At 40.0% G+C, this 27,726-nt stretch overlaps 1 protein-coding gene and 1 long non-coding RNA gene across 7 annotated transcripts; one reads left to right on the top strand and one right to left on the bottom strand.

Moving 5' to 3' along the window:
- Nucleotides 1–4,774, bottom strand: LOC116275735. Its single transcript, XR_004184941.1, has 2 exons — nucleotides 4,688–4,774; nucleotides 1–552 (listed from the first exon to the last, which is right to left on the bottom strand). It is a non-coding gene; the product is annotated as an uncharacterized LOC116275735 (long non-coding RNA).
- Nucleotides 4,461–27,176, top strand: GEMIN2 (gem nuclear organelle associated protein 2). Of its 6 annotated transcripts, XM_031668166.1 has the most exons (10): nucleotides 4,467–4,701; nucleotides 5,056–5,140; nucleotides 8,518–8,607; nucleotides 9,047–9,106; nucleotides 12,876–12,989; nucleotides 15,468–15,512; nucleotides 18,479–18,547; nucleotides 22,200–22,310; nucleotides 23,842–23,900; nucleotides 26,643–27,176. In XM_031668166.1, the coding sequence occupies exons 1-10, from the start codon at nucleotides 4,565–4,567 to the stop codon at nucleotides 26,680–26,682; spliced, it is 810 nt and encodes a 269-aa protein (XP_031524026.1). In that variant the 5' UTR covers nucleotides 4,467–4,564; the 3' UTR covers nucleotides 26,683–27,176. The 6 variants fall into 6 exon arrangements, with proteins under 6 accessions (XP_031524031.1, XP_031524029.1, XP_031524027.1 ...); XM_031668169.1 differs by lacking the exon at nucleotides 23,842–23,900 and having other exon boundaries at nucleotides 4,463–4,701; XM_031668167.1 differs by lacking the exon at nucleotides 15,468–15,512 and having other exon boundaries at nucleotides 4,466–4,701.
- The last annotated feature ends 550 nt before the right edge of the window (nucleotides 27,177–27,726 follow it).

The following is a 27,726-nucleotide window of genomic DNA, read 5'->3' as shown; positions in this document are numbered from 1 at the left end:
TTTATTTTTCTTTTTATCTTTTATTTATTTGATTTATAAAGAACGTAAGAGTGATTAAAAAGCCATATCACAAAGGAGGGAAATCCCACTCTAAAAGGGAACAGATTTGCATTTTTACTTTAAAAGAGGAGTAAAGGTTTTGTTTCATGTTCCATAATTAAACTAGACCTTGTCTTGATTTTCCGACATCAAGTCAGCATTCTCTCTTAGTGGATCTGGACCTCAGAGCCAGAGGATAGCATTCTCGGACAATGGAGATGAGGAGACTACTCATGCCTAGATGGCAGTGTACTAAGACTAGGAATCAAACTGGATCTCTCTGCATTTAATCTTCATTGCCTCTCTCTAATTTATGGTCAGTGGGTCATAAAGACTCACAGGAACCTTCCCTGGGACTTTTTTTGTTGTTTTTTTTTTTGTTTTTGCTAATCTTTACTCAGCTGTATCTTGTACAGCATAGAGATTTAGAGCAATGGCTTGGTGCCGAGGATAGAATCTCAAATCCATTACTTCCTTGTTGTATGATCTGGGCATGTTGCACAGTTTCTTCACCTGCAAATGAAGATAACAATAGTAACTACCACTTAAATTGCATGTGTTGTGAAGATTAAACAAGATAATCCATGTGAAAGATTTAGCCCTGAGAAAGAGAAAAACATCGCCAGAGAGCTGGAATGTGGCAAAACCCTGTGTCTCCTAAAAATACAAAAATCAGCCAGGCGTGGTGGCCTCAGAAGGCTGAGGCACAAGACTCGCTCAAACACAGGAGAGGCGGAGGTTGCAGTGAGCAGAGATCACAACTGCACTGCAGCCTGGGCAACAGGCGACAGAACAAGATTGTGTCTCAAAAAAAAAAAAAAAAAAAAAATCCCACCTGGAACGCCTCTTAAAATGTCAGTTTCTTAGCCCCACACCCCATCAGCAGAAACAGAAGCTCTGGAAGAAAGAGCTATAAAATACAGGACTCTATATTTTAAATAATTTCTTCCAGTTTTTTTTTCTTTTTCTTTCTTTTTTTTTTTTTTTTTTTGGAGACAGTCTCACTCTGTCGCCCAGGCTGGAGTACAGTGGCGCTATCTCGGCTCACTGCAACCTCTACCTTCTGGGATCAAGCAATTCTCCCATCTCAGCCTCCGAAATAGCTAGGATTACAGGCACATGCCACCATGCCCAGGTAATTTTTTGTATTTTTAGTAGAGACGTGGGGCGGGGAGCTCTCACCATGTTGGCCATGCTGATCTCGAACTCCTGACTTCAAGTGATCCGCCTGCCTTGGCCTACCCAAAGTGCTGGGATTACAGGCATGAGCCACCACGCCCAGCCAGATGATTCTTATACACACTAACATTTGAGAATAACTGAGCTCTTTAAAGGGACAGAAAACACAGAGACATGGGAGACTGAAGCAGGTAGATCATCTGAGATCAGGAGTTGAAGAACAGCCTGACCAACATGGCAAAACCCATCTCTACTAAAAATACAAAAATTAGCCGGGCATGGTGGCGGGTGCCTGTAATCCCAGCTCCTCAGGAGGCTGAGGCAGGAGAATCGCTTGAACCTGGGAGGCAGAGGTTGCAGTGAGCAGTACCACTGCACTCCTGGGCGACAGAGCAAGACTCCATCTCAAAAAAAAAAAAAAGAAAGAAAAGAAAATACAGAGACAGAGATGAACTGCAGTCAGCTGTGTAAGGTTGACTTAACAGATGCCTCCATATCATCAATAAACAGCCACGTCATCAATAAACACACAACAGAATGTTCTATTCTCACAATCCTCATGTAACTTCTACAGCTAACCAATTGTGTGAGAAATACTGAAACAAGAATTTTTCCATCATAAACTAAAAACAGGCGATAAATCTCTAAAAACAGGGCACCAGAAGTAGTTCAGTACCTTAGGAATATTTCTTCCTGGGAATAGATGAAATGTTATTGTAGTTTCAGAAGTTCACCTTTCCAAATAGTAAGCGTTTTTTCAGAATAACTTCATCAGCCAAATATAGCTTATCTCATGTGTTCCATATTTCACTAAAGCATTAACAAATACTTCGTGCAATTTCTGAAAACTCCGCTCAAAATCTCATTACTAATTCTTTTAAATCGAATTAGATTTGAATTAGCACGAAGCTATATTATTACCTCTTCTTTTGGAAAATAATTTATTTTATTTCCCGGGACAACCTTTGTTCCCTTCTCGTATTGTCTCCTTTCTTCCTTAATCCTTGCGTAGTTCTGACACATACTTATGCACAAACTCCAGTGTTAACCATTGTTCCACTGGTAGTTAATTCGCAAGGTAACCTTTTCTCCAGAAAAAATTGAGAGAAAATGCTAATAATTTACAGTAAAAAATAAAAATAAAAATATATGTATTTGTGGCCTGGTCCAGTGGCTCACACCTGTAATCCCAGCACTTTGGTAGGCCAAGGTAAGTAGATCACTTGAGTCCAGGAGGTCAAGACTGGGTAATATTTTATTTTATTTTATTTATTTATTTATTTATTTTGAGATGGAGTTTCACTCTTGTTGCCCAGGTTGGAGTGCAATGGCACAATGTCGGCTCACTGCCACCTCCGCCTCCTGGATTCAAGCGATTCTTCTGCCTCAGCCTCCCAAGTAGATGGGATTACAGGCGCCCGCCACCATGCCCAGCTAATATTTTGTACTTTTACTAAAGATGGGGTTTCACCATGTTGGCCAGGCTGGTCTGGAACTCCTGACCTCAGGTGATCTGCCCAGCTCAGCCTCCCAAAGTGGTGGGATTACAACGTGAGCCACCTCGCCTGGCCAAGATTCCTTACAGATGCAAATTTTCCCCCACAAAGAACAGCTTTGCAGGGCCCTTTCAAAATAGGGCAAAGAAACATGTTTTGGGGTAAAATATTTTTTTCTTCTTCTTTGTCTCATAATGTTATGCTGAAGTGAGGTTGAAAAGTAAATCATGGCCTGGCGCCATGGCTCACGCCTGTAATCCCAGCACTTTGGGAGGCCGAGACGGGCGGATCACGAGGTCAGGAGATCGAGACTATCCTGGCTAACACGGTGAAACCCCGTCTCTTCTAAAAATACAAAAATTAGCCGGGCGTGGCGGCGGGCGCCTGTAATCCCAGCTACTCGGGAGGCTGAGGCAGGAGAATGGCGTGAACCCGGGAGGCGGAGCTTGCAGTGAGCTGAGATCTGGCCACTGCACTCCAGCCTGGGCGACAGAGCCAGACTCCGTCTCAAAAAAAAAAAAAAAAAAGAAAAGTAAATCATGATATATAGGGTTAAATAAAACCCATCTGATGAGAATTTATGCTTTGTAGGGCATGACTCCCCAGACCCCTTAAATAGGAATTTGGGCAAAATAAAAAAATCAGTTTGGTCCTCAAGTCACTACTTTTTCATATTTGTCCTTGATTATCACCAAAATGTTGGAGGACAGGAGTATTTCTCCCTATTCTCTTTCAAGTCTGTTTTTCCCAAAACCAGTGAAAATTTGTTAACCAAATAACTGTAGTCTGCAGCCAGGTGATATCTTTCCCAGTGTCCCAACTGTTTAGTTGCAGTTCCTAAGCATTAAGTACTTAAATAAGCTAAGGACTATCCTCACTTTATCTTCAATTTAGATTTACATCCTGGTTTAAAATCAGTTCCTTGCAAGCTAAAGGCAGTGCTATAAATAAAAAAAAAATTTTAAACCTTCTAAAATAAACATAAATGTTAGAAAATAAAAGTCAATTGTATTCACTCAATTGTATTTGTTTAGAAATAATCAGATATTATACTTGTTTCTTGCACATTCCTGCCTTGTTTCCTCACCTATGAAATGGAGATAATAATACTATCTACCTAACAAGACTGACCTAACATTTTTAATTTCTGGGTGTTAGCATTAGTTTCATTTTTTTCACTATTTGTATTTAAACGAAGAGATTTTTCTTTAAAACGAAAATTAAAAAGTGCTGGCTATTCTAGGAGTAATATTCATTCCAAATAAATATACAGTGATCTTTGAAGTGGTCAAGTACTAGAAATTCCTGTAGAAAATTAATTTTTCATTCATTTGGCATCGGATAAATCTAGGTTGGAATTGGTTTTTCCCCTTTGGAAGGTCAGTCCCTGCCCTAAGAAAGCGGAATATTACTACCCACTTCCCAAGATTGTTCTAAGAATCAAATGAGAAAATGTGTGTGTTTATTAAGGGTTTAAGAATTTAGAGCTCCATGAATAGTAATTACCGTAATATTGTTCATTAATTCAAAAAACATTTCTAAGGATCCCTCACTACTAGAGATGCATAAAAGTTGCTAACCCTCGGCCGTTACCCAGCGTTAGAAAACAAAACAGAGGGTAAAAGACCCAGAAACGCGTTCGAACCAATTCAGCTAGGAATTAAATTCTCAGATCCTTTATTACACCACCGGAGCCTTAACCTTGAGGCAAGCAGCAGTTTGTTCATGCGCAGTTAACGCTCCCTAAACTGCCGCTTGCTCAGCTCCGCGCCTAAGGTGTCTACTTGTGCGCCTGCGCTGTGACCTAGAATGGGCGCAAGCGCTGAACGGAACTGGCTGGTTTGAAAACCATGGCGTGGGTACCAGCGGAGTCCGCAGTGGAAGAGTTGATGCCTCGGCTATTGCCGGTAGAGCCCTGCGACTTGACGGAAGGTTTCGATCCCTCGGTACCCCCGAGGACGCCTCAGGAATACCTGAGGCGGGTCCAGTGAGTGATTTGGCCCTGGGCGGGTGGGCTGGTCTTCTGCGCTGCCCCTGGGTACAGCCCCCGGTGCTCTATTCCCGTTCCAGTCTCCTGCGAGTTCGGGTCTATTCAGGATTCTGGATTACATCCTAACGTGGGCGAGTTCCTGTTGAACGTGATTGCACGTATCAAGATGTGTGCTCTTAGATTTGTTTTCGATCCAGATAATTTCAGAAATATATTGTTTAGTTCCTCAATTGGAAGTCTGAATTTTTTTTCTAATTTCACAATAAACTGTGGAAATGGATCGCTCGTTTTACTACACCTGAGCAAAGCACAATAGAAATTTAATTTCTCGCGTTTATTACTTATTTGTAGGATCGAAGCAGCTCAATGTCCAGATGTTGTGGTAGCTCAAATTGACCCAAAGAAGTTGAAAAGGAAGCAAAGTGTGAATATTTCTGTGAGTTTTATTAACCGTCTGGAGCTTACCCCCAATCCCCCAATTAAAAGACTAACGCTCCCTATAGTATCCGACAGTATCAATTATGATGTAAGATTTGACTACTCACTGCAAAGTTAGACATTCGCTTGTACTTTTTCCTCCAGAAACACAATTGGCATTTACTGCCTCTAAAGAAGCTTTCTGTAACTCTAGCCTTTGTGGAGGCTTGCCCATCTTACTTCAGGGACATTATCCAGTCCTTTCAAAGGAGTCTTTAAATGGGTTACTTATGCTATCTTTTTTCTTTTTGCTTGTTTGTTTGTTTATAGAGAGTGAGTCTCTGTTGCCAGCAGGTCTGGAACTCCTGGCCTCAAGCGATCCTCCTGCCTCTGCCACCCAAAGCATTGGGATCACAGGCATGAGCCACCTCGCCTGACCCCTTTATTTTTAAGGAACCTTTTTCCAGTTATTGGATTGGTGTTTAATCTTAGTTTAATATAATTTAATCTGAATTTGACTAAATTTCACTTTTTTTAAGAATAGAAACCCAGATGTCTTACACTTTTTCTTTTTTTTTTTTTTTTGAGACAGAGTTTCACTCTTGTTGCCCAGGCTGCAATACAGTGGTACGATCTCGGCTCACTGCAACCTCTGCCTTCCACTTTCAAGCGATTACCCTGCCTCAGCCTCCTGAGTAACTGGGATTACAGGCGCTTGCCACCACACCCGGCTAATTTTTGCATTTTTAGTAGAGACGGGGGTTTCACCGTGTTGGTCAGTCTGGTCTCGAACTCGTGACCTCGTGATTCGCCCACCTCTGCCTCCCAAACTGCTGGAATTACAGGTGTGAGCCACCATACCCGGCCTTACTTTTATAGCTATGTGCACACTCTGGACATTTTCATTTATTTATTTATCCAGCACATCTTTAATTAAGCAGAGTACAGTGCCGGGCCCTGGGAATACAACACAGGATAAGACAAAAACGGTTCTTACCCTTGTAGAGTTTACATACTCTCCTGAGGAAGACAGAGAGTAAACAAGCGAACAAATAATTACATATTGTGATTATTGCTATGAAGAAAATAAGCATATATAATAATCAATACATGACAGAACTACTGTAGATAGAGGAATCATAAAAGGACTCTCTTTTTCCCTTTTTTTTTTTTTTTTTGAGTCTCGATTTTTCGCCTAGGCTGGAGTACAGTGGCACGATCTCAGTTCATCACAACCTCCGCCTCCCAGGTTCAAGAGCTTCTCCTGCCTCAGCCTCCTAAGTAGCTGGGATTACAGGTGTGTGCCACCACACCCGGCTAATTTTGTATTTTTAGTAGAGACGTGGTTTTACCATGTTGGCCAGGCTGGTCTCGAACTCCTAACCTGAAGTGATCTGCCTGCCTCCACCTCCTAAAGTGCTGGGATTATAGGTGTGAGCCACCACACCTGGCCAGCAAAGGTCTCTCTAAGGAGGTGCTATTTAACCTAAGCTCAAAGGAGAGTGGCATTTTATTTATTTATTTTTTCTTTGAGACAGAGTCTCTGAGTCTCACTCTGTCGCCCAGGCTGGAGTGCAGTGGTGCAATCTCAGCTCACTGCAACCTCCGCCTCCTGGGTTCACACCATTCTCCTGCCTCAGCCTCCCAAGTAGCTGGAACTACAGGCGCCTGGGAGAGTGGCATTTTAACTAGTTGATAGTAATTTCCTTTTCATGTTCAAAGTAGTTTCTCTAACTGATATTTGTAATCAGGAAATTTTAATTCAGACACTATAATTTTTCTTATAATTCCTCTTCAGGATTTTTTAGTTGATGGACATTTAATGGAACAGAATGTCTTAATATACCTAATTTGATGGATTGATTGATTGATTGAGACAAGGTCTCGCTTTGTTGCACAGGCCAGAGTACAGTGCCATGATCATAGCTCACTGCAGCCTCGAGCTCGTGGGCTCAAGCCATCCTCCCACCTCAGTCTCCCCAGTAGCTGAGACGACAGGCATGTGCCACAGTGCCCAGCTAATTGTATTTTTTGTAGAGACGGAGTCTTGATATGTTGCTCAGGCTGTACGTGCTGTTTTAGAAAATAGAAGTATAGTTGGGCACAGTGGCTCACGCCTGTAATCCCAGCACTTTGGGAGGTCAAGGCAGGCAGATCACATGAGTTCGGGAGTTCAGGACCAGCCTGACCAACATGGAGAAACCCCGTCTCTACTAAAAATACAAAATTAGCCGGGTGTGGTGGCACACGCCTGTAATCCCAGCTACTCGAGAGGCTGAGGCAGGAGAATTGCTTGAACCCAGGAGACAGAGATTGCGGTGAGCCAAGATGGCGCCATTGCGCTCCAGCCTGGGCAACAAGAGCAAAACTCCATCTCAAAAAAGAAAACAGAAGTAGGCAATTTAAAGTTAGACGTCTTTAAGTACATTTTGCCCATACCAAAGTTCTTATTTTTTACTTTATTGATATATAATAATCATACATAATTTCATGCTTTATCATGTGGGCAAAATAATAATTGTACATATTTATGGAGTACATGTGATATTTTGAAACATGCATACAATGTATAATAATCAGAGTAATTAGGATATCTATCACCTCATTTATCATTTCTTTGTTTTGGGAACATTCAAATCTTCTAGCTGTTTTGAAATATACAATAAATTACTGTTAACTGTAGTCACTCTACTGTGCTGTTGAACATGAGAACTCATTCATTCTATCTAACTATTTCATACCAGAATTCTTTATTTGGGGTATATCTCTCTTTTTGTTTCTGTTTTGCTATTCTAGAAAGGCAGGTAGGACTAGATATATCCTCCAGGCTCCTGTCATTTAGATTTTATAGACACTCCAACTGTAAACCTTTCCAGATTTCTCTGATTAAGGTGACTTAAGACTCTTTCCCTAATGTTTTTAACTGGAATATAAATAGTAAAGTGAAATGCCTACTTTTTTACATCTGCAAAAAGTATTTTATTTTCTTGTATAATCTTTTTTTTTTGTTTTTTGAGACGGAGTCTCACTCAGTCGCCCAGGCTGGAGTGCAGTGGCACCATCTTGGCTCACTGCAAGCGCCGCCTCCTGGGTTCACGCCATTCTCCTGAGTAGCTGGGACTACAGGCGCCCACCACTATGCCCGGCTAATTTTTTTGTATTTTCAGTAGAGACAGGGTTTCACCGTGTTAACCAGGATGGTCTTGATCTCCTGACCTTGTGATCCGCCTGTCTCGGCCTTCCAAAGTGCTGGGATTACAGGCGTGAGCCACCATGCCCGGCCTTTGTATAATCTTTATTATATACTTTATCTTGGTTTTATTTTGCTTTGCAGAGGCATGAGATTCTAGTTTTGACACTACTGTTGATCCTAATATTTGTGAACTTGATCTCTAGCTTTCAGGATGCCAACCCGCCCCTGAAGGTTATTCCCCAACACTTCAATGGCAACAGCAACAAGTGGCACAGTTTTCAACTGTTCGACAGGTAAGTGTCATATTTAATCTGATTAAGCCCCTGTTGGATTTATTTCTGTTCTTAGACTGTAGCTGGAAAAATAAAATTTATGATCCTAAAGTATACAGAATATTCATGAATTAATTACTAAATTATTATTATAATCATTAGACATACAGTTTGAAATATTTTCTAAGTTTTGTTTATTTTTATTTATTTATTTATTTCAGTAGTTTTGGGGAACAGGTGGTTTTTGGTTTCATGGATAAGTTCTTTAGTGGTGATTTCTGAGATTTTGGTGCACTTGTCACCCAAGCAGTGTACTCTGTACCTACTATGTGGTTTTTTATATCTCACCCCTCCCACCTTTCCCATTTTCCAAGTTTTAGATGGTTACAATTTTGTGCAGAAACTGATTTCAGTTATCCATTTTTTGAGGAGTACCGTCTAACGTCTTTTCTTCCTTTAGAATGTGAACAAACATAGAAGTCACTGGAAATCACAACAGTTGGATAGTAATGTGACTATGGTATGTAAGTTTCTCAGTTTTAAGTTGTACGATGCATACCTGATTGAAAGAATCTATATTTACTTCCAGTCTTTAAAGATTCACTTGCCTAGTCAGTTATTTTCATTCTCTTCAATATACCATTAATAGTAACAATTCCATTACGTTAGTAGCCTGGAAAGTATGATTTTCATGACATTTTTTTTTTTTTTTTTTTTTGAGACAGGGTCTTGCTCTATCTCTCAGGCTGGAGTGCAGTTGCACAATCATGACTCACTGCAGCCTAGACCTCCTGGGCTCAAGTGATCCTCCCACCTCAGCCTTCCAAATAGGTTGAACTTAAGGCGCGTACCACCGTGCCCAGCTGATTTTTTAAATTTTTTATAGAGACAAGGTCTCCCTGTGTTACCCAGGCTGGTCTCTTGCTCCTGAGCTCAAGTGATCCTCCTGCCCTAGCCTCCCCGAGGGCTGGATTACAGGCATAGCTACTGTACCCAGCCTTTCATGTCAATTTTAATTCATAATATCTTGGGGGAATTTGGATAGGTGACTGTTAAGCTTCCATAAGTTTTTAAGGATTCTTCTAGACATTTACTTTCTAGGAAATAAATACATTTTCAATATTTACAAAACAATTGAATAAAGACTTAATGTATTTTCCTGATGAGGTGATGGTGGCATGCAGTAAACTCACATGTTTGCAGAATTTGTGAATGAATGGATTCTGCTTCTGCTTAATGTGATGAGTCTGCATCACAATTCCAGTGACACATAAGTGAAACCTGTCATGTATATTGTCATGCATATGTCTTTCATTTTATCAGTTTAGATATAATTTTAAGCTCTTTAGTAGATATATCAGGACTACCAAATGAAAAAAGGAGGTGGAAGGATGATACATTGTCTCAGGACAGTAGTTTTTAACCTTTTAGGGGATTTCATATTCCTTCATAGAATCTAATGAAAGCTATTTATGTTCAGAGGGAAAAAAAATGCACCTGTGCACAAAATTTTAGTTTCAGGTAGTTCATAGATTTTAGATTTTAGAAGCTTCCTTTAGGCGGTGCTTCCTGATATCTTTTACATGGTGACACATTAGAATAAATGACTGCTTGCATATTCTTCCTGAAACTAGCCGAAAGCTGAGAGATTCAGTATATGGCATCTCTGTATGCTTCTGCATACCATTTGGAAGCTCTGCTCCAGCAAAAGTGTGAAGGGAAGTAATTTAGCACTTGCCAAAGGTCACTTAACTCGTAAAAGGTATAGCTAGTTCTTCTATCAAAGAAGCATGGGCACATAAACACACAAAAGGTATGCTTAGGGTTCAAACCCAAGTTGGTCTGTCTCTAAAGCCTGTGTGCCTTTGACTAGGCAATGGTGCCTTCCTAGTACCAAGGATGTATGTATGTAGTTGGGACAGGGCTAGGTAGGTAAATATATTTTTTTCTCACTTAGTGGAAGGGCTTTTGGGTACATGCCCACTATCTAAAAAAGAAGCCACATCAGTAACATGACTTGATAAAATTTTGTCAAAAATGGAAATGACCTAACATAATTGCTTCAGTAAACTATGGTCCCTCAGAACAGTGGAATATTAAAGTACACTCTGAGCCAGGCACAGTGGTTCATGCCTGTAATCCCAGCACTTTGAGAGGCTGAGGCAGGCAGATCACCTGAGCTCAGGAGTTCAAGACCAGCCTGGGCAACATGGCAAAACCCTGTCTCTATTTAAATTATTTAAAAAATAAAGTACACTCTGATGGCAACTGTGTGAAAACATAAACATTTGTTTATTAATTGATATAATTAAGCATGTACTATATTTAATAATCAGGATATTGAGTACTAACTGAAACAGAAACAGTTTCTGACCTGATGGAGTGATAGGAAAAGGTAGATACCTTATTCCAAGACAAGACAATAGGGTTTAACTTTGTAGTGGTCTCATGTTCGTCATGAGGTTTTATTTTATTTTATTTTATTTTATTTTTTATTTATTTTTTTGAGATGGAGTTTTGCTCTCATTGCCCAGTCTGGAGTGCTATGGCACAATCTTGACTCACTGCAACTTCTGCCTCTCGAGTTCAAGCAGTTCTCCTGCCTCAGCCTCCCAAGTAGCTGGGATTACAGGCACCTGCCACTACACCCAGCTAATTTTTCTATTTTTAGGAGAGATGGGGTTTCACCAGATTGCCAGGCTAGTCTCGAACTCCTGACCTCAGATGATTCATCCTAAGGATTTAATGAAAGCTACTTATCCCGGGGGGGGGATAATACACCTATGCAGAGTAATGTGCAAGGTGATATGTACAAATAAAAGTTGTTTTGTTAAGAAGGTTATATTGAGCTGAATGCTTCTCCCAACTAGTCCTGAATTTTCTGTCTGGCAGCATGAGTAGATCTGTTTCTTCTTTGATTGGACAGCCCTTCAGATATGTGAAATATGTAATCACATCTCTTTACATGGGATAAACATCCTTCATTCTATTAAGCATTCTTGGTGCATTTTTCCTCCATACTTATTTCTGTCTTCATCATCCTCTTTTGGACACACCCTTGTCTGTCAGTGTCCATTAAAGTCTTGTCCAAACTAAACACATCTTGGCTGGGCACTGTTGCTCACACTTGTAATCCCAGCACTTTGGGAAGCCAAAGCAGAATTGCTTGAGGCCGGGAGTTTGAGACCAGTCTGGGCAACATAGTGAGACAACTATCTCTACAAAAAAAAATTAAAAATTAACAGGCATGGTGGCGCGTGCCTGTAGTCCCAGCTACTCAAGAGGCTGAGGTGGCAGAATTGTTTGAGCCCAGGAGATTCAGGCTGCAATGAACTGTAATCACACTTCTGCACTCCAACTTGGGCGACATAGCAAGACCCTGTCTCAAAAAATGTAATAATAAGAAAAAGCAACATATCCCACATATTTTGTAGCCACTTAGGCACTATGTTTGTCAGGGCTGCCATAACAGAGTAGGTGGTTTAAACCACAGAAATGTATTTATTTTCTCACAGTCTTGAAGGCTGAAAGTCCAAGAACAAGGTGGCAGCAAGGTTGGTCTCTCTTTTTTTTTTTTTTTTTTTTTTGAGGCAGAGTTTCGCTCTTGTTGCCCAGGTTAGAGTGCAATGACACAATCTCGGCTCACTGCAGCCTCCGCCTCTCGGGTTCAAACGATTCTCCTGCCTCAGCCTCTGGGTAGCTGGGATTACAGGTGTGTGCCACCACATCCGGCTAATTTTTTTGTGTGTATTTTTAGTAGAGGTGGGGTTTCGCCCTGTTGGCCAGGCTGGTCTTGAACTCCTGACTTCATGTGATCCACCTGCCTCAGCCTCCCAAAGTGCTGGGATTACAGGCATGAACCACCACACCCGGCCTCATTTTGGTCTCTTCTGAGGCTTTTCTCCTTGGCTTGCATAGGGCCACTTTCTCCATGTCTTCTCACGTGGTCTTTCCTCTATGTGTGGGAGTCCCTGGTGTCTCTTTGTGAGTCCAAATTTCCTCTTAAAAGGACACTAGTAAGATTGGATTAGGGCTCACCCTAATGGCCTCAATTTAAATTAATCACTTCTTTAAAGGCCCTATCTCCAAATACAGTCACATTCTGAGGTACTGGAGTTTAGGGTTTTAACATACAAATTTTGGGGACAGAGATTCTCCCCATAACTGGCACCCTATCTTTGGGTTGAGGTAATGGGAATATGGAAGGCCTTAACTTCTTTTTTTTTTTTTACTGTTCAGTGTAAAAATTAACACACAGGAATAAATCAGTTTTCTTTTTTTTCTTTTAGCCAAAATCTGAAGATGAAGAAGGCTGGAAGAAATTTTGTCTGGGTGAAAAGTTATGTGCTGACGGGGCTGTTGGACCAGCCACAAATGAAAGTCCTGGAATAGATTATGTACAAGTAAGGGCTGTGTGGATAAACAGAACAAAAAGCGTTTTAATTTTGGTGCATCACTTAATATAAGGGGTCAGCAAACTCTACCCTGGGCCAAGTCCAGTTCATGGCCTTTTTTATATCCATGAGCTAAGGATTGTTTTTAGGTTTTTAAAGAGTTGTAAAAAAGAAACAAATAATATGTGGCTGAGACTTTATGTGGCCTGCAAAGCCTAAAATATTTGTTGTCTAACTCTTGATAGAAAATGTTTGGCAACCCAGACTTAGTTTATTAGCTCTTCAACCTAACAAAGCAGCTTAGTTTCTGAAACAGTTTACTGTGACTTTTTTTAGGTTGGCTTCATATCCCTTATGTTTGACTTGGTAATCATTTTATGAGTTGGATAAGATTCAGGGTGTTTTAAAATGACGAGGCATCAGGCAAACAGTGTTATGAGTAGCCAGAGAAAAAATGGAAATTGACACAATTAGGTGCTTTAAAATGCATAATCACATAATATCATTTCATGGGCCTGTAAAAAAGTAAATAATATATTCTGAAGATGAAATTTTAAGGATATCTTTAAAATTCATGTGGCTGTAGTCATAAGTTATGTAGCCAACTCCTTGTCCTTCAGGATTTACCTGCCCCCAAGTTTGCAGGTGTTCCTTTAAAATCCAGTGTATGCCTCTGCATTAGCGCTTACTCCCTATAGCATGTCGTTCTCTTCGGTTCAACAGGTATTTATTATTTGCTATATGGTGCCACATTGTGTTTTTCCCATTTAAAACTAATTTTTCCCAAAAATGTAAAGAGCCCCAAGAATCAATAAAAAGACCAAGAATCACCCCTCCCCTGCCCAAGAAAAAACAGCCAAAGGATATAGATACCTCACAGAAAGGAAATAAAATTATTCTTATATGACAAGATGCCAAAAATCACTTGTAATAGAAGTATAACATAACTATGCCAAGGTGCTATTTTTCAGGTAACATATTGGCAATGAAAGTTTGATACACCATATTGACAAGAGCTGGGAAAACAAGCACTCTTAGACGTGGTACAGTAGTGTAAATAGACTCAAATCTTAGGGAAGTTAATTTGATACACTTTCTATGTAACCAATTGATCTTTTGGATGATGTCCTTAATATATGCTACATTTCAAAAATATTTTATATATATATATATATATAATTATTTTTTTTTTTTTTTTTTGTGAGACAGGGTCTTCTGTCATCCAGGCTGGAGTGCAGTAGTGCAGTCATGACTCATTACAGCTTCAACCTTCTGGGCTCAAGCAATCGTCCCACGTCAGCCTTCCACGTAGCAGGGGCAGCACGCACCCACCACCACACCCAGCTAATTTTTAAATTTTTTGTAGTAATAAATTTTTTAATTTTTTAAGATAAAAATTTTTAATTTTTTTAAAAAAACTTTTTGTAGAGAGAAGTTTTCGCCATGTTGCCAGGTTGGCCTGGAACTCCTGGGCTTAGGTAATCCTCCTGCTGGGATTACAGGCATGAGCCACCATGGCTGGCCAAAAATGGTTTTTAATTTAATAAGGAAATAAAACTTACTTATTTAGCTTATTTTCAGAGAATACATACAAATAAAATACACCGTGTTAAAAAAAAAACCCTTAAGAAAGTAAGCGTTTAATGTATATCCTCTTAAGTTTCTCACAAATCAGTGGTATTTTAATAATTAGGAATCACAGCCTCAGACTCCAAAGTAGACTTTTAAAAATTGAATCAAATTAGGTTTGAAAAATGTCATTCTAATTCAAATGTCCTTAATTCTTGAAAATGTTAGCTTTAGCTGAAGATTTTGAAATGGTGTGTACAACATATTAATGCCATCAATATGTTACAGTTTTATTGAATATACTTAATAAGTTAGTTTTTTCAAGTACTATCATTTAACAAAATTTTAGTCTTTAACATTTTAGTTACTAAATCATACTTTATTTAAAAATTTACATATTCAGGCCAGGTGAGGTGGCTCATGCCTGTAATCACAGCACTTTGGGAGGCCCTGGCAGGTAGATCACTTGAGCTCAGGAGTTCCAGACAAACCTGGGCAACATGGCAAAACGTCGTCTCTACCAAAAATACAAAAAAATTAGGTGGGCATGGTGACATGCACCTGTGGCCCTAGCTACTAGTGAGGCTAAGGTGGGAGCATCACTTGAGCCCAGGAAGCGGAGGTTGCAGTGAGCCAAGATCGCGCCACCACACTCCAGTCTGGGTGACAGAGTGAGACCTCATCTTAAAAAAAAAAATTACATATTCAAATTTTAAGACATTATTTTCTTCCACATTACCAACATAGTAGTTTCCAGAATGTCTTACTGTAATGGACAACAAAAGAATTTTCTTTTATTTGTTCTTTGTTTCTAAACAACAGTGTGGCAAGAAATTCACCAGTTTGGAAAAAAAAAAAAAAAAGAAGCTTTTCTTTATAATACCATTTAGTAAATTTCAGTCTCATTTTTTCTTTCAGATTGGTTTTCCTCCCTTGCTTAGTATTGTTAGCAGAATGAATCAGGTAAAATTAACAATAAAGATATATGCATTATTTCGTTTGCATTGTGTGTGAAAGTATTTGAATTATTAATACATTTACTGAATTCTTATAGTATGCAAGACTTTGTCCTAAGCTCTGTAATGGTTCTTATTTAATCCTTACTACAACCCTCTATGGGGAGTTGTTGATATCTACTTTTTATAGATGAGGAAACTGCATTTGAGGTTAAGTAACTTGCAGGTGGTTTTTCAGCAAGTAAATGGCAGTACTGGGATTCAGTGCCAGGTAGATCTAACTCCAGAGCTCATGCTCTGTCTTAATCATGGTGCTAGAGTATTAATTTCTGTAGATTTCAGTTATAAGTCTTAGATTCTGGAATTTGAATTAAATACAAGGTCCCTGACTTACAATGGTTCAGTTTAGGATTTTTTTTTTCCCCACCATGCCTGGCTAATTTTTGTATTTTTAGTAGAGACAGGGTTTTACCATGTTGGCCACGTTGGTCTCGAACTCCTGGCCTCAAGTGATCCGCCCACCTTGGCCTCCCAAAGCGCTGGGATTACAGGCATGAGCCACCATGCCCAGCCAATTTGGGAATTTTCAACTTTACAATGTGTTTATCAGCACATAACCCCATTGCAAGTTCAGGGGCATCTGTACTAAGGTCAGATTGCTATTTCTAGTTCTAGATGTCCTGCACATTCTATTAAGATTGAAATGTGGGCTGGGCCCAGTGGCTCACTCCTGTAATCCCAGCACTTTGTGGGGCTGAGGTGGGTAGATCACGAGGTCAGGAGTTCGAGACCAGACTGGCCAACATAGTGAAACCCTGTCTCTACTAAAAATACAAAAATTAGCTGGGAGTGGAGGCGCACACCTATAATCCCAGCTACTCGGGAGGCTGAGGCAGGAGAATCACTTGAACCGGGGAGGTGGAGGTTGCAGTGAGCCAAGATCGCGCCATTGCACTCCAGCCTGGGCAACAGGACGAGACTCTCAAAAAAAAAAAAAAAAGATTGAAATACATAATTTCTTGGACCAAAAGGGGAGAATTATGGAGTTTGGTTCTTTAGTTTTTTAGGAGCAAGGACTCTATTACTCATTTTAAAAGCAAATAAAAATTTAATTTTATCTTCACATAGCATTGGGTACCTTTGGAAGCCTTTTTTTTTTTTTTTTGGCAGGGTCTCATTCTGTTGCCCATGCTGGAGTACAGTGGTGTGATCTTGGCTCACTGCAGTCTTGTACTCTGGGGGTCAGGCAATCCTCCCACCTCAGCCTCCTGGTAGCTGGGACCACAGGCATGTGCTACCATGCCTGGCTAATTTTGTTTGTTTATTTTTGGTAGAGACAGGTTTCACTGTGTTGCCCAGGCTGGTCTGGAACTCCTGAGCTCAAGCTATCCTCATACCTCAGCCTCCCAAAGTGCTGGGAATACAGGTGTGAACCACTGGGCCCAGCCTGTTGGCCATATTTTTTTTGTGGGCTATATTCTATTGGAAATAATACACAGGTTGACAGTTTTACTTACTCATTTGCATTAAGATATTGTAGCAGTCATACTAAATTCCATCAGTGTCATTTTTGTTGTAACCATCAACTGTATTTGAATAAACCAGAGAATATTTTCAAGAGTTTGATAAATCCATCTGTATAGTTTAAAAACATCTTTCTCCAGCTAATTTTTTCTTCAGATGTGTACTTTGATTTAATTTGGATTTGGAAATAAACTAATGGTTTGGTTTTTTTGTTTTTTTTGAGACGGAGTCTCTCTCTGTCGCCAGGCTGGAGTGCAGTGGCACGATCTCGGCTCACTGCAACCTCCACCGCCCAGGTTCAAGCAATTCCCCTGCCTCAGCTTCCCTAGTAGCTAGGACTACAGGTGCACACCATCACGCCCAGCTATTTTTTGAATTTTAGTAGAGACAGGGTTTTACCATGTTGGCCAGGATGGTCTTGATTTCCTGACCTCGTGATCCACCTGCCTTGGCCTCCAAAAGTGCTGGTATTACAGGCGTGAGCCACCACGCCTGGCCAACTGATGGTATTTTTATAGATACATCTTTTTTTTTTTTTTTTTTTGAGACGGAGTTTCGCTCTGTTACCCAGGCTGGAGTGCAGTGGCACAGCCTCGGCTCACTGCAACCTCCGCCTCCCGGGTTCAAGGGATTCCCTGGCCTCAGCCTCGCGAGTAGCTCGGACTACATTCACTCACCACCACGCCCGGCTAATTGTTGTATTTTTAGTAGAGATAGGGTTTCATCATGTTGTCCAGGTTGGTCTCAAACTGACCTCAAGTGATCCACCTGCCTCGGCCTCCCAAAGTGCTGAGATTACTGGCATGAGCCACTGAGCCTGGCCACAAATACATTTTTTTTTTTTAACCTTGTGAAGTCTTTCAAGTAGTTACAAACTAAATTATTAATAGTTACAAACTAAATCCTGGGATTTAAACCAAGGTGTTAGTTGATATTTGAAAGTGTGAAAATATTTGTTTTAAAAGCCTCACTGGAGCTAGGCGCCGTGGCTCACACCTGTGATCCCAGCACTTTGGGAGGCTGAAGCAGGCGGATCACCTGAGGTCGGGAGTTCCAGACCAGTCTGACCAACATGGAGAAACCCCGTCTCTACTAAAAATACAAAGATTAGCCAGACATGGTGGCGCACGCATGTAATCCTAGCTACTCAGGAGGCTCAGGCAGGAGAATTGCTTGAACCCAGGAGGCGGAGATTGCAGTGAGCCAAGATCGCGCCACTACACTCCAGCCTGGGCAACAGAGGGAGACTCCATCTCAAAAAAAAAGCCTCATGGGATAAGCCATCTAATCAAACTAATTAGAGTCAAAAGAATTAGCTTTCTTTGAAAATTTAAAGAATGAGGCCATTTTTAACATCGGAGTTGCTTTCTAAAGAAACTTAATGAAACTCATGTTCAATTTGTGTTTTATTATTAATACAACTCTTCTCCACCCCCTCCTTTTTTTTAGGCAACAGTAACTAGTGTCTTGGAATATCTGAGTAATTGGTTTGGAGAAAGAGACTTTACTCCGGAATTGGTAGTATTGCATGTTTTTCTTTTCATAATGTAGGCAAAAATTAGATGTTTTGGGTCAACTATGAGCCACATATACAGTGGTGCTCCCATAGGATTATAATATCGTATTTTTACTGCACTTTTTTTTTTGAGACAAGATCTCGCTCTGTTACCCAGAGTGCAGTATTGCGATCATAGCTCACTGCAACCTTGATCTCCCCAGCTCAAGCAATCCTCCTGCCTCAACCTCCTGAGTAGCTGGTACTGCAGGTGCACACAGCCACGCCCAGCTTTTTTTTTTTTTTAAACTAGAGACAAGCTCTCACTATGTTGCCCAGGCTGGTCTTGAACTTAGTCCAAATGATCCTCCCTCCTCGGCCTCCCAAAATGCTGGGAATTACAGGCATGAGCCACCATGCGTGGCCTTTTGTGTTTTTTAAATAGAGATGAGGTCTCACTATGTTCCCCAGGCTGATCTCAAACTCCTAGGCTCAAGTGTTCCTCCCATCTTGGCCTCCCAAACTGTTTGGATTACAAGTATGAGCCACTGAACCCGGCTCCTTTCCAGTGTTTAAATATGTTTAGATGTGGCCAGGCACAGTGGCTCATGCCTGTAATCCCAACTACTAGGGAGGCTGAGGCAGGAGAATCACCTAAGGCTAGGGAGGTTGAGGCTGCAGTGAGCTATGATTGTGCCACTGCACTCTAGCCTGAGTGACAGAGTGACACCCTATCTTAAAAAATATATGGTTTTGGCCGGTATGGTGGCTCAAGCCTGTAATCCCAGCACTTTGGGAGGCCCGAGAGCCGGAGGATCAACGAGTCAGGGTGAGGGCAGCCATTAACAGGTGAAACCTGTCTCTACTAAAAAATGTCTAGCTAGCGAGTGGTGGCGAGCCTGTAGTCCCAGCTGCTGGAGGCTGAGGCAGGAGAATGGCTGTGTTCCGGGGCTGAGGAGCTTTGCAGTGAGCTGAGATCGGCCAACGCACTCCAGCCTGAAGGCGACGAGCAAGACTCCGTCTCAAAAAAAATATATATATATGGTTTTGGATGCACAAATGTTTACCATTATGTTACAGTTGCCTACAGTATTCAGTACAGTAATGTGCTATATAAGTTTGTAGCCTAGGTGCAATTGGCTATGCAATATAGTCTAGGTGTATAGTAGACTATACCATCTAGGTTTGTGTAAGTACACTCTGTGATGTTAATCCAGGGACAAAAATCACCTAGCAGCACGTTTACTCGAATATATCCCCCCCTTCATTAGTGGCCACATTCTGCCCATGAGATAGATGCACACGAGTAACATTTATTTTTATTTATTTGTTTGTTTTGAGATGGAATCTCCCTCTGTCGCCCAGGCTGGAGTACACTGGCGCGATCTTGGCTCACTGCAGCCTCTGCCTCCTGGTTTCAAGCGATTCTCCTGCCTCAGCCTTCCAAGTAGCTGGGATTACAGAGTGCCTGCACTCTTGTCGGTGCATTTTTGTAGAGACAGGCTTTCTCCATGTTGGCCAGACTGATCTTGAACTCGTGACCTCAGGTGATCTGCCCATCTCCACCTCTCAAAGTGCTGGGAGTACAGGCGTGAGCCACTGTGCCCAGCCAGTGTTTACATTTATAAATGTGTGTATGTGTGTGTATATATATATGTATAATCTGAACTATGCTTGTTTGTAGTCAAACACTAGAATGTAAATCAATATACTACTTCCTTCATTGAGAAAGTCTTACTTTGAAAAAAAGTCAATGAAAGAGTTGATATATATCCTGGTACAAGGTACAAACTCCTTATCTTGTTGCAGACAAGTGTAGAGAATATTTAATATCCGAATGCTAGCTTTACATATTAAATGTATCCCTTAAAATTTGAGTCAAGTTGAAACATATAATTTTTTTTTTATAGAAAAAGAATTCCACAATTTGTAAAAGAAACCTGGATTTGAATCTTCTTGTGTAAGAAAGTCTTAACTATTGATTTGGGTTTGCCCGAGGAAACCATCTTAGTGTGTTGTATAAATTGCTATTTAAATTTTGTCCTAATATTCTTTAGGTTTCCCCAAAGTGATATGTTGCTCAGAATAAATGAAGTTGTATATAGTACTGGTGGAAATACAAATTTGGTATAACCTTTCCAGGATACAATCCGGTGATCATATCTGAAAAACCTTGATGAATATACATACCCTTTGTCACCATTTTACTTGCAATACTTAATAAACTTTCCCCATGTTGTTAAATGAGATTAAACAAGGAGATGTTATTAAATACTCTCAACCAGACACTTAACATTCCTTTGTTAATCCCATTTAACTACATGGGATGGCTGAGTGGGGTGGCTCACTCCTTCAATCCCAGCACTTAGGGAGGCTGAGGCAGGTGGATCACTTGAGGTCAGGAGTTTGACACCAGCCTGGCCAACATGGTGCAACCCCCATCTCTACTAAAAATACAAAAATTAGCTGGGCATGGTGGCAGTCACCTGTTGTCCCAGCTATGCAGGAGGCTGAGGCAGGGGGATTGCTTGAACCTGGGAGGCATAGGTTACAGTGAGCCGAGATGGCACCACTGCACTCCAGCCTGGGTGGCAGAGTGAGACTCCATCTCAAAAAAAAAAAAAAAAAAAGACAAAAACAACATGGTAAACATTTTATTATGTATTATAAATAAAAAAGATGGCTATAAGATGATATTACAACTGATGAAACTGTATTGAAAACAGTTGTACAGCCGGGCACAGTGGCTCACGCCTGTAATCCTACCACTTTGGGAGGCTGAGGCAAGCGGATCACTTGAGGTCAGGAGTTCGAGACCAGCCTGAACAACACGGTGAAACCTCATCTCTATTAAAAATACAAAATTAGCTGGGTGTGGTGGTGCATGCCTGTAATTCCAGGTACTTGGGATGCTGAGACAGGAGAATTGCTTGAACCCAGGAGGCGGAGGTTGCAGTGAGCTGAGATCACACCATTGCACTCCAGCCTGGGCAACAAGAACGAAACTCCGTCTCAAAAAAAAAAAGAAAGTCATACATACAAATAGGAAAAACAAGAACATTTTAAAAGTGAGTCAAAGTTTTATCTGGAATGTTGGGATTGCAGATTTGTTTTTTCTTGTCCTTGTGGTATTCTTCACAGTTTTTCTGCATCAAATATGTGTTCATTTTGTAACTGAAAATCCCATTTTAAAAGGGAGTGAGGATACATTCAGCCTGTACTAGTATTTATAGAAGTGTCAAAAGATTATTTCATCTGTGGTATAGTTTGTATGTCCCCAGAGGACAAAATTATACAATTATAAAATGATTTATATATCTGTCCATACAGAACAAAGAAAAAAAAATCTTAATTTTTTTCAAGTATTTATATTCATCTTAATGTAGTTTTCTGCTTACAAATGAGAACTTCCTGTCATAAGGAATATCTGAAACAAACTCTTTGGAGATCAGGCAATATTTTGAGGTATCCAATGTCCTGTGTCTGTAATTATAGGATACAAGAGATAACGCCTGGCTCTCCAAATGAGGCTTTGTTATCTATACCCAAATATAATATAGTTAAATGTTCTATGAATTTATTCATAGCAGATAATCAGGCATAACATTGGACATTTAAAAAATAAACTTCTGGTTCAGTATTTGTCTAAATGTTACTTTTTTGAATTTTTTTTAGGGAAGATGGCTTTATGCTTTATTGGCTTGTCTTGAAAAACCTTTATTACCTGAGGCTCATTCACTGATTCGGCAGCTTGCAAGAAGGTGCTCCGAAGTGAGGCTCTTAGTGGTAAGTTGCAACTTACTGTTTAAAATTAAAAGCACCCACCAATTTATATGGTGGTAAAGAAGGAGTTCAGTGAAATAAGAAAACACATGGAATATTTTATTGGTTGCAATTAGATTTGTAAAGCCCAAAATAATAGTAGCTTAAATAATATGGAAATATTTTCTGACATAAAGAAAGTCTGGGCCGGGTGTGGTGGCTCATACCTGTAGTCCCAGCACTTTGGGAGGCTGAGGTGGGTGGATCACCTGAGGTCAGGAGTTTGAGACCAACCTGGCCAACATGGTGAAACCCCATCTCTACTAAAAATACAAAATTTAGCCAGGCGTGGTGGCGGGTGCTTGTCATCCTAGCTACTCAGGAGGTTGAGGCAGGAGAATTGTTTGAACCCAGGAGGCGGAGGTTGCAGTGAGCTGAGATCGCACCACTGCACTCCAGCCTGGATAACAGAGTGAGACTCTGTCTCCAAAAAAAAAGTAGGTAAAAAAATTAGATTTTTACTAAGATGGCAGTAACCTAGACCTTTGAGTTTTGTCATATGTGGCTTTCATCCTCATGCTTATCTCATGATCCAAGATGGCTGCTGTAGCTTCAGCCATTTTTTTTTTTTTTTTTTTTTGAGATGGAGTCTCGCTCTGTCACCGAGGCTGGAGTACAATGGTGCGGTCTCAGCTCACTGCAACCTCCACTTCCCAGGTTCAAGCGATTCTCCTGCCTCAGCCCCTGGAGTAGCTGAGATTACAGGCGCCCACCACCATGCCTGGCTAATTTTTGTATTTTCAGTAAAGACATGGTTTCACCATGTTGGCCAGGCTGGTCTCGAACTGCTGACCTCAGGTGATCTACCCATGTCAGCCTCCCAAAGTGCTGGGATTACAGGCATGAGCTATCACGCCTGGCATATATATATTCAGTAATGAATACATATAAGAACAATAAGAATCCTGTGTCTTGACTATACAGTGATGAATATATATACATTATATATACACATATATATTCTATATATCCTCACATATATTGTATGCATTATATAGAAACAAGAATCCTGTGTCTTGACTGCAGTGATGAATATATATATTCATAGATGTATTATTTTAATATATATTTATTATATATGAATATTCACTATAGTTAAGGCACAATATATTAATATATATTACATATTAATATATGATACATATATGAATATATATATATATTCATCACTGTACAGTTAAGACATAGGATTCTTATTGTTCCTCTAATAGGAACCAGGGAAAAATTTCCCCCAAGTTATCCCCCTTAGATTCCTCAACTTTTTTTTTTTTCCCTATTCAGAATCTTGATTTAAAAGATAGTCTTAGATGTTTCTCAAGGAATCATTAACTCCACAGTTTTCTCCTTTTTCTTTGAGGGCTCCTGTTTCCACATGATGATTACTGTCATATAGTAAAGTTTTCATGTTTCATGTTTTACATCTTCATAGGAAATTTATTTCAAAAATAATAGGAACAGACAATATTTAAATTTTTCTTTCTTTTTTTTTTTTTAGGATAGCAAAGATGATGAGAGGGTTCCTGCTTTGAATTTATTAATCTGCTTGGTTAGCAGGTATAGTTAATCCTTGGCTTCTTTGTTATTTGTATATCAGTGAGGTCAGTGAGGGTAGGATGTATTTATTACATTTGTTTTTTGTTTGTTTGTTTTTATTGAGACCGGGTCTCCCTCTGTTGCTATAGTTAGGGTGCAGTGGCACAATCACAGCTCACTACAGCTTTAACTTCCTGGGCTCCAGCAATCCTCCCACCTCAGCCTCCTGAGTAGCTAGGACCACAATCAAGCACTACCACACCCAGCTGATTAAAAAAATTGTTTGTAGAGACAGGGTCTCACTATGTTGCCCAGGCTGGTCTCAAAACTCCTGGGCTCAAGCGATCTTCACACCTAAACCTCCCAAAGTGCTGGGATTACAGGCGTAAAGCCACTGCACTCAGCCTGCATTTTTTCTTTAATTGCCTGTGTCCTGTGTTCATTTTCAGTTGTGGCGTATTTTTATTTAGTATCTGTTTGATTTCATTTCTTACATAGAAATTCTTCTTGGAATTTATTTGAAAACTTTTTTTGTTGTTTTGTTTTGAGACAGAGTCTCGCTCTTTTGCCCAGCCTGGAGTGCAATGGCACCATCTCAGCTCACTACAACCTTCACCTCCCAGGTTCAAGCGATTCTCCCGCCTCAGCCCCCTAAGTAGCTGGGATTACAGGCACCCACCACCATGCCTGGTTAATGTTTGTATTTTTGTGGAGATGGGGTTTCACCATATTGGCCAGGCAATAAAACACACACATATTTATTTTAGGTCTCCTCCTGGACATATTTTTGTTCCATAGATCAGTGTTTTTATTCCAATGCCAGTACCTTTTTAAAGCTTTATAATATACTTAAATATCGGGAAGGCAAGTAATCTTGTTTCCATATTTTCACATATTCAATATCTAGTTTCTTGATCTACAATAATTATGCTGCTGATGATAATTAATATTTACTGGGCAATTTGTGCCAAGCATTTTTCTTATTGAGGAACCCATTTAATCCTCCTGAGGTGGGTACTGTTACCAGTTTACAGATGAGGAAACCATGGCAGAGACAGGTTAAATAACAGTACTACCGTCACAAAGCTAGCAAGTGTTAGAGTTAGGATCCAAACCCAGGCAACTTTGACTCCGGAGCTAAGCTTTTAACTATGCTGATCACAAATGAAGTTAATACCTGCCTCATCTGTTGGTAGCAGCAGTTAAATGGGATGATATAACATTGCCCTAGTTACTTTATGTGTAGTATCTCTACTCTTTACAACAGCTCAGAGTTGTGTTTTTTTGTTGTTTTTGTTTTAATAAATTTTTTCCTTTCAGCTCTGTTGGATTTGATTTTTTTGCTTTTACAGATAATGACACAGATTCAGAAAGGTTAAGTAATTGGTGGCTCAGCAAACCAGTAATTAATGAAACCTGAGACAAGTATCGTTTCTGACTGTCTCAATTGAGATTTCACAGTACTATGCAATTATGAAAGCAAAAACATTCAAGTGTATTTTTTGCCCTCAAAAAGTTAGATAAAAATGGAAAAACTTCTAGACTACAAAAGGTTCTGAAGGTAACACTTTACAAAAGAGGACATAAAGATTTGAAAGTTTAGGAAAAAAAGGACCGGGCATGGTGGCTCATGCCCGTAATCCCACCACTTTGGGAGGCTGAGGCTGGTGGATCATCTGAGGTCAGGAGTTCAAGACTAGCCTGGCCAACATGGTGAAACCCTGTCTCTACTAAAAATAAAAAATTAGCCGGGCCTGGTGGTGCATGCCTATAATCCCAGCTACTCAAGATGCTGAGGCAGGAGAATCACTTGAACCTGGGAGGCAGAGGTTGCAGTGAGCCGAGATCATGCCATTGCACTCCAGCCTGGGCAACAAGAATGAAACTCCATCTCAAAAAAAAGAAAAAAAAAAAAAAAGAAAGAAAGCCGGGCACAGTGACTCACACCTGTAATCCCAGTGCTTTGGGAGGTCAAGGTGGGAGGACTGCTTGAGTCCGGGGGTTCAAGAATGCAGTGAGCCATGACAGAATTTGATTAGTGATTTTCCTTTTTATTTAATCTTGTAATTACATAAAATAGTTACCTTGCCAAAGTTAAAATTGTAATTCAGGGTACATTTGGAGTATTTTAGCATCCATCTTTATCCTCATTATCCTCTTTTCTTCTTTCTCCTCTAGTTAACCATTTTATTACTAATTTTTGTTTTATCTTTTCATTCATTGTTTCTTTTTAAAAGTATAAGTAGGCCAGGTGTGGTGGCTCATGCCTGTAATCCCAGCACTTTGAGAGACTGAGGCTGGAGAATTGTTTGAGCCCAGGAGTTCAAGACCAGTCTGGGCAGTGAGCCAGGATCATGCCACTGCAGTCCAGCCTGAGTGACAGAGTAAGACCTTGTCTCAAAAAAAAAAAAAAAAAAAAAGGAAAAGAAAAATATAAACAAACATGTATATTTGCAATCCTACACATACTCACATAAGGTAGGTAGCATCCAGAACAATGTGTTCTGTACTTCGTTTTTTTCACTTAATAAATCCTGGAAATCATACTTTAGCAGTATAAATATTTTCCTCATACTTTAGCAGTATATTTCCCTTGTTTCCCTTTTTATGGCTTCATAATTTTCTACTATGTAAACATACCATAGCTTATTTAACCAGTCTCTTATTGATGGACGTTTGGGTTGCTTGTGGTCTTTGCCTGTTAAAAATAGTGCGATAGTTAATATCTTTATACACAAATTGTTTTTGTTTTTTTTTTACTAGGTATTTTGACCAACGTGATTTAGCTGATGAGCCATCTTGATGTAGCTGATCTCTCAGGGATAGAAGATATTTCTCATGAAGGCAGCCTAACTCTGAGGAAAGCAGTGCCAATTCAAGTACAGATTGCAACACATCTTCAACACTATGTGAAGGGTTCACATCTTAACCTATGCAATTCAGATTGATACTCAGAATATAGGTTGTATTGATTTGAATATCTGAAATATCAATGGAAAATCCCACTCAATTTTTGATAAACAGTTTGAACAGTTTTCTGTAATCAAGCAGCTTGCATAGAAATTGTATGATGAAATTTTACATAGGTTCTTGGTGCTGTTTTGTTCTTTTTTTGTTTTTTGTTGTTTTGTTATTTCTTTATATACATAGAAAATTTTATTGAAAATATGTTTTGGTTACTAAAATTTTATTTGAGTCCTAACAAAAGACAATGGATGGCCTTAGCATCAGAATTAAAATAATCTGGATTAAATGGCAAATGTGTTCATAGTCAGCAATAAAATTAATCAAACAGTACTTTTTTTTTTTTTTTGAGACGGAGTCTCACTCTGTCACCCAGGCTGGAGTGCAGTGGCAGGATCTCAGCTCCCTGCAACCTCTGCCTCCCAGATTCAAGTGATTAGTGATTCTCCTGCCCCAGGCTCCTGAGTAGCTGAGTCTACGGGCACCCGCCACCACACCTGGCTAAGTTTTGTGTAGAAACAGGGTTTCACCATGTTGACCATGCTGCTCTCAAACTCCTGACCTCAGGTGATCCGCCCGCCTCAGCCTCCCAAAGTGCTGGGATTATAGGCATGAGCCACCATGCCTGGCCTCAATACTTTTATTTTTAAATGCTTTATTGCACAAACAGAACTTTATCTAACAAATCACTTACAAAAATACTCTAACAGGTCAACTGTTTTAATTTGTTTATATCACTTATAATTTATCTATTTCTGTATCAGGTAGGAATGTTTTCTGCTTTAAGTAACACAAAAGATCCAAGTGGCAATGGTTCTTCAAATAGGGGTTTATTTTTCTCAGATAACAAGAAGTCTAAAGGAGCTGGCCACTGGCATTGGTT

The sequence above is a fragment of the Papio anubis genome, chromosome 7 (genome assembly GCF_008728515.1).
Source record: "Papio anubis isolate 15944 chromosome 7, Panubis1.0, whole genome shotgun sequence".
NCBI lineage: Eukaryota > Metazoa > Chordata > Mammalia > Primates > Cercopithecidae > Papio > Papio anubis.
Note: the sequence above shows the minus strand (reverse complement) of the source record. Positions and strands in the feature narration are given on the sequence as shown.

What these genes read in the sequence shown, in the direction of transcription:
- GEMIN2 (XM_031668166.1), top strand. Translation starts at nt 4,565, where the DNA reads ATGGCGTGGGTACCAGCGGAGTCCGCAGTGGAAGAGTTGATGCCTCGG. An exon ending in TTGTTAGCAGAATGAATCAG is followed by an intron (nt 15,513 to 18,478) that starts GTAAAATTAACA and finishes CCTTTTTTTTAG; the next exon opens with GCAACAGTAACTAGTGTCTT. An exon ending in GAGACTTTACTCCGGAATTG is followed by an intron (nt 18,548 to 22,199) that starts GTAGTATTGCAT and finishes AATTTTTTTTAG; the next exon opens with GGAAGATGGCTTTATGCTTT.